This window comes from Oryza brachyantha, chromosome 3 (genome assembly GCF_000231095.2).
Source record: "Oryza brachyantha chromosome 3, ObraRS2, whole genome shotgun sequence".
Taxonomy (NCBI): domain Eukaryota; kingdom Viridiplantae; phylum Streptophyta; class Magnoliopsida; order Poales; family Poaceae; genus Oryza; species Oryza brachyantha.
The window spans coordinates 17,660,960-17,667,956 of record NC_023165.2 but is presented as its reverse complement, the minus strand read 5'-3'; the positions used below and the strand labels follow the sequence as shown (position 1 = coordinate 17,667,956).

The 6,997-nt window shown below is 35.0% G+C and overlaps 1 protein-coding gene across 6 annotated transcripts; it reads left to right on the top strand.

Moving 5' to 3' along the window:
• The first annotated feature begins 556 nt into the window (after window positions 1–556).
• Window positions 557–3,860, top strand: LOC107303731. 6 transcript variants are annotated; one of them, XR_005811279.1, is made up of 3 exons: window positions 557–1,300; window positions 1,502–1,690; window positions 2,395–3,859. XR_005811279.1 is itself a non-coding variant. In XM_040521596.1 (2 exons), the coding sequence occupies exons 1-2, from the start codon at window positions 647–649 to the stop codon at window positions 2,548–2,550; spliced, it is 405 nt and encodes a 134-aa protein (XP_040377530.1). In that variant the 5' UTR covers window positions 557–646; the 3' UTR covers window positions 2,551–3,847. The 6 variants fall into 6 exon arrangements, 1 of the variants encoding a protein (XP_040377530.1); XR_005811282.1 differs by having other exon boundaries at window positions 557–895; window positions 1,016–1,300; window positions 1,502–3,853; XR_001549758.2 differs by lacking the exon at window positions 1,502–1,690 and having other exon boundaries at window positions 557–1,156; window positions 3,322–3,860.
• The last annotated feature ends 3,137 nt before the right edge of the window (window positions 3,861–6,997 follow it).

Below are 6,997 nucleotides of genomic sequence, written 5' to 3'. Positions count from 1 at the left end.
TAACCAATTTGCAAAAACTGAATGTTACAAAAGCATGCTACACACACGGATATGGCTTCACGTTTTCACATGGTCACCAATTTGCATAAAGTAATTAACACCATCTCCAAAACTTTGGAATATTTTAAACCTCTTTGTAGTGCAAAAGTAAATTAAAAATATTTAAACCCAAACGCTTGTGGGTTCATATATATTTAATGGCTACGGGTGATGTAAATGGCTAGTGCATGACTGGCCTTCCCACATCGTGATTACGTAGCTAGGTGTAATGGACACCCAGTAACTTTTTTGTACCTTTGTCTATTTGGGTATGGATAATTTAACTGAACAGATATGGTTAAAATTAAGATGGATGTTGGTTATCAAAATACCCTACCAGAGAGAGTTCCGAGATTGTCTTAGATGCAAAATATATTGTATTTTCCAGGCGACTGAAAAATTCAAATTCCTCAGTCGATTTTTATGACCGTTAGATGTGTTTCAAGATCTGTGCCGGTGTGGACGCAGGTTTAGATGGGTTGTTTCACTTGTTCCCCTCCAGGGCTCAGACCATTAACCTGTATTAGGCTTCCCCTAGATTTGTCGATGAAACTGAATCCCACAGATCCACAGACCTCTTCAATGCCTCGTCGTTAAGACTCAGCTCATGCCCGCCGCCATCGGCACCCCCGTCACCGCCACCGCAGCAACCCAGAGCGGACATTCTACCGCCGGCCACCGCCAACGTCGCCGGGCTCTTCGGTGGCCACCACTGGTTTCGTTCGGCGTGGCTACGCCGCCTCCCAAGGGGAAAAGGATGAAGAGGAGGGATGGTTATGGTTGTGGTGGTGGCGGTGGAGTCGAGCTCCACCTTGCAGTTGGAGCTCCATATCTTGGTGCTCTACTTGATTTTGAGGTTTGCCTTCTATATGGATTCTTCTAGTTTCTAAAATTTTAGTGCCTAGGGTTTTGTATTGTAAGGGGAATTTTTGTTGGTTTGAGTTTCATTTGTACCTAATTAATTCGATGGTTTTAGATTCGTCCTTTCAGATAAATGTAAATACCCTGAGGGTAGGCAATGCAAGCATCACGTTGTTGTTCATTTGGAAGGATTGGAGTTTGTCTTCAGATTTGCTCTTCTTTTACTGTATAAATCGAGGGAGCAAGACGAGAGGAGGTAAATGAGATAACATATGGATGTTTTCAGAGAAAACAAAGATTTTGTTTATGGGTTCACCGATGCTCTTGGCGTCTATTGATTTAGTGAAGTAACGTTCAAGTGCTTTCAGAACTTATCTTAGATGGGAGTAGTGTATACAAGGTACTTCCCTGTCTTCCTTTCAAGAAAAAAGAAAACAACACTAGCTTATTTTTAGTTTTATTGCAAACAGTCCCACAGAACATATACGAAACAAACACTATTCCTTTTCTCGTTTGGTTGGAATTCCAAGATACCACTTTAATATTTTTACAATGCATATTTTCATAGAGTAGCAATTTCTTGTTTGTGATGAGTTTTCAGGTAGACATTGAGCTCATGGTCAGTTGCATTGTAACTGCTAGACTGACTAGGAAGATACATAATTTTGGTCTGGAGTTCCTACTTCTTTAGAGCTGAGAGAATTTCAATATTATTTTTTCCATATGATCTAATGTCTTGCAAGGGTAGAATACAAAGCTACAGATCAGACCATAATGTTTGTTGCAGCAGGTAACTCTGTAACCTAATATCAAAGAGCATATAGGTAATTATATGTAAAAATACCAAAATATCAGTGACCAGTAGTAAGTTGTGATTGTATAATATTCAGGCATCGGAACTGGTTAAGGAAGATATTTGTCATTGATCTGGGACTGGTACTAGAACATGCATGAATAATTATGTGTGCAAGTGGATAGCTGTTAATTTGATAAATATAGTTTAGCTCTTTTATATGAGGGTACCACCATTCAAATAATTCTAGTTTACCCATATATGTGCATATTTGGACTTGTTCATTGAAATAGGCCCTTACCAGCTCTCTTGCACGATTATTGAATTCAGTTATTGCTATCAGTAGTAAAAGTCATGCAAATTTCTGCAACTTCAGTTATCAACAATGTAAATTAAGTCCTCTATCAATATATGCTATAAGACATCATTAGTAGATAGAGAACCATGTGCAACTTTGGTTATAATATTTGCAATACCAGCACACAGTTTGTGCAACTTCAGTTATCAACAATGCAAATTTCAACAGCATAGCTGCAATCCTCCTACCTCATCCATCCTTTTTCAAGTAGTCGTAATCATGATTTTTAGCTGTGTACAGACTTATGTGAATGTGAATTCCTAGGTTTATGTGAATGTGTGATTTACGCTTCTTAATTTGGTCTGAATTGTGTAGGCTGAAAAACATATGTTGTTTTGAGCAGACTGAATTTGTGAGGATGGTTGTGCAGCTCAATGCCACAATTGTGCCCTTTGGAGTCATCGGAGAGAACGACCTCATAGTAGTAAACAACATAATCCTACACTCCTGCTCAGCAGATAAAACTTCCAAATGCTTCCACATAATTACGATGCACTGAGAATCTGAGATTATTTTTGTTTCTATAGCTGCTCTGCACTTTTGCGGACATCAATAGTGTGCCTTTTTTTTGGCAAGGAGCTAATGCAAGCATACAAAAACATCTCAAGCTAAGGTTTTTCACTGATTTCATTTCATCATAATTTTGACAAAAATTCTAATATGAACTATCAATTTTGTCCTAACTCTGACCAAACTCTGAACCATTACTGAACATGTGTTGAACTACATATAGGGCTTCTGCTTTGAGGAGGAAAACACTTTTGATCTTTCGTTTGGTTATCTTACAATGTTTGTTTAGTACAGAACAACATAATAGAATGATAAAAAATAGTTGCACTCTTTTTAAACTAAGGTTGCACAAATTTAAAACAGGAGTTGCACATGATAAAAAATAGCAACTGCTACTACTGAGCAGTGCAATTTGGCTCACAAGTAAAAAATATTCAAAGTTCCTACTTTCCTGCACTGTTTTTCCTCCGGTTGTTTTACTGCCTTAAAAACAACCTCATGTTATTTGGCTTTCTATTAAATTTTAGATAATGGATCTTATTAGATAAATTAGCTTCCAGTTACTAAATTGTTATGTTAAATTTAGAGGACAGTTTTTGTGTATACTCTCTTTTCCTTTTTCCTTTTGATCTTTAGATTGGTTGTATAAGCCTTTCCTCTTTGCTGTCAGTGTGCTTGGCATTGATTTGATTATGTTGTATAAACCTCAAAATAAAAAACTAAACATTACTATTATGTTGTATTTTGTATTTTGATGCAGCTTTATGGCACTTGGCAAAAAGTGGGGCAATAAAATCAGTTAACAAGCAGCGGTGCTACACAATTAAATTGAGTAGTCATTCTCTCTGCTCATGGGAGATTCTGATTTTGTGTTTTGCCTTCTCTATTGATCTATTTGAGAATGCAACACCTAGTTTTTTTTGGTAGAGTGAAGAACTTTTGTTGGTTTGAACTTGATTTGCTCATCCAAATCTGCTGCAAGGCAAGGATTCTTTTTCTTAGTTATTAGCCATCTGCACTTGCACAACATGTACACTAAACTTACACACAACATAAACTAAACTTGCTTAATTTGAAAAGGTGCAACTTTGACATAAATAAAGTGCAACTTCTGTACATGTGAAGTGCAACATATCGTTTACTTTGTCTTTTATTAATTCTATCAACCTAGATGCATTTATATGCTTATAATTCTTGAAGAGTTGGATATAAGCATATTTATGCATAGATCATACACCACCAATAACATAAAAACGTTTTGCTGCCAGTGTGCTTGGCAATGATTTGGTTTTCTTTGAAAATAATAAATTAAGGATCTGTGCTAATTTTGTCTATAAAGAATAGATGCATTTCATAACAATGTTTTGTCTTTTATATGATAGTGTAGCTCTTCAAAGTCAAGAACTTGGTATTTTATCATCCAACTGATTTTGCTTTGTTTACTATCAGTCACCTAGACTTGCACAACTCATATACTAAACTTGCACAAAGTTTACCCTAAAGTTGCATAATCTGAAAGACTACAACTTTTAGTAAAAATATAGTGCAACTTTAGTATATGTGAACTGCAACTTATCATATGAATCACTTTAGATGTATTTTATGCTTATGTACACAATATATATAACACCTATCTGATTTTGTGTTTTGTCGTCTCATTATCCATTTGAAAATTCAACACCTATTTTTTTTATTACAAATGTATTTTTGTTGGAAAATAAATAGCATCATAAATTGTTAATTGATGAATTGTATTTCTATATGTGATAGCTGTCTGCAAAATGCAGTCCAGCAATTACTTTTTTTTAATACCAAAGTACGTTAGAATTCACGAAAAACTCACTTCTACTGTGTAACTTATGTTATAAAGTTAGGTAAGTTCACCAATAATTTTGTGCACTTTTGATTTTGTTTCTATTTACAACTATAAGGTGCTTTGCTAAAAGTGATGGGGGAGGGGCTAGATCAATATATTTGTTGAGAACCCATTGCATTTTCAAACTGAGATATTGATTTCCTTATATAAATTTTATGTTTGGCAAATCAGACATAAGACAGAATAAGTTACAAACTAGCAAATTAGTGAATGCATTTACCTTTTAAGTTTCAAACCTTGCAAAATCAGTATACTCAATTTTTATAGTGAATTTATCACTACTTGGTATTCAATTTTCCTAGGCATTCAAGTTTTATCAAAGTCATGAAGTAGCACATTTCAGGTTTGAAATTAAGTTTGGAACAGTATAAAGTGATAAGTATACTTTTTTTTCTTCTGTCTTTGTTTTAGAAGCGGTTGAATATATTCAAAGCAAATGTGCACAGGTATATATGGACTCCAGAGCAAGTCATTTGTTGCTGCATCATTTTTTTTACATGTTTGCAATATGTACGGATACTCATAATGTTGTGCTGACTGGGAGAACAAAAGTTAGCTCATTCTTTGTATTATTGTAAGCTAAATGATGAATAGACTATACATAAAAATGCTCATAATGAATTTCTGACTCTGAAAAAACAACGGAAATACCATGTTTGAGTAGTTCCTTGCTTTCTTACTTTTGTTCTGTTTTATTGCTCTGATCTACTGCTCTGTGTTCTACTACTCTATTTTAGTAGTCCCACATGCTAACATGGTATTCTCTTCCGTTGCTTTAGAAGCAAATGAAAAAACAAACATGTCCCATACATTAATCCCAAAAGCATGCAAAAATACAAAAGATATCTATAGAACATATGCAAAGTGGCCCAATAAAAGATACAAAAATTGAATCAACCAAATAGATCAAAATTTTGACAAAAAAAAATTCCAGTACAAACATCCAAAATATGCACTACCAACACAACAACAAACCAGGCCAATAATACATTCAAATATTTTAACACAAGGCTTTGGTCCTTTGTCTTATATTAGAAAGCCCAAATAAAATAGGTCCAACCCAAAATGCCAAAGCCCAAATATAAAAAAATTTGAGATCGCCGGTTTTGGTCAGTCATTAACGTGCGCAGGTGGAATGACATTGGATGCATAGGGAGATAGTCGACTGACAAGCTCAAAAAAAGCAGTCACCTGATGAGTAGGCGGTCCCATACTTTATCCGGTTTAATGCTGGATAAATCAATTGAATATGATAACACAAATAATCAAGCGCAAATATAAGTTAATGGCTAAATAAAGAAAAAAATTAAAATACATGAAGCATCTTCTTAGAGAAATAGGTCGTTCATACTGCGGGAGTATCTTCTAATATGTCAACGCTTCTGGTGAATCATGCAAACACTATATATACATTTGAGTTATTATCTATAAGCTTGCCGAAATTTGTCTTTTTTATTCGACAGAAAAACTAGCTTGCAGAAACTTCTGCCGTAGTACATTAACTAAAACGAGGAGTAGGACAAGTTAAGCGCATTATGCGTTGGCTCCAGAAGCACGAATACTTTAATTTGCGCTGCGCCTGTGAGTAGAGAGAGGCAGGTTTCAATTCCATCTGGACGAGTAGCTATCCATCTGTATGAATGATGGCAGAATTTCAGAGAGAATTAGGCAGAAATTAAACAGGTACGGCGTAAATGATTAGCATATGCACGCTGCCTGCCTCGCAAATCACAATTAATGTTTAAAACTAGGATATATTATTGATTTTTAGGTTACGTGCAAGACAATAGCTGTTTAGTTAACTATGCATACAGGGTTTCATCTACATGAAACTCATTTAATCTCTTTCTTCATTAATACATTGCTATATCATCAAAAATATCTACGTGACACCCTATTTATTGTCCATAAAACTTCTACTGAGACTAGCCTAAAAACCTGCATTTGGACGAGATGATTAGGTTGATCCCTGCATGTACTCTCGGTCTTGTTAGTTGATGCCATTAACTTTTAAATATATGTTTAACCGTTCGTCTTATTTAATTTTTTTAATAAAATATATATAATTATAACTCATATTTAAAATTACTTGAGTAATAAATAAAAAAATTAATAATTATATAATTTTTTAGATAAAATAAATAATTAAACGTACACTTAAAAAACAACTAAAAATACCGGCGAAGTATAATATATACGTTCCCAGTTGCAGCCTTTCTAAGGTTGAGCGGCTGCCTGCAGCAGTTGGGAGCTTCAGCTTTTCTGATTAGGATCGGGGGTTATCCGGGGAAGTTTCCGAAACAAACATAAAATAAACATGTCGAAGTTGATCTCTTTTTTCCCTTTCTTTATTTCTTAAGATGCAGGGACCGGTAGCGACCTAGTCTAAAACTAATTAATTAAGCATATTCTAATCTCATATGCTAATCATCTACAAAAATAATGCCCTATGCTAAAGCTACAGTAGCGCACGCACACGCAACTCACAAACATTGGCCAGGTACTTTGCACCTTCCCGGGATTTTTCTAATTTCATAGGCTTGAGACAGATTATTTCTTT

Bases quoted from the DNA above. Each gene is read 5' to 3' on its own strand.
- LOC107303731 (XM_040521596.1), top strand. From the start codon at position 647: ATGCCCGCCGCCATCGGCACCCCCGTCACCGCCACCGCAGCAACCCAG. The intron at 896-2,394 runs GTTTGCCTTCTA...TGTTTTGAGCAG, and splicing joins GTGCTCTACTTGATTTTGAG to ACTGAATTTGTGAGGATGGT.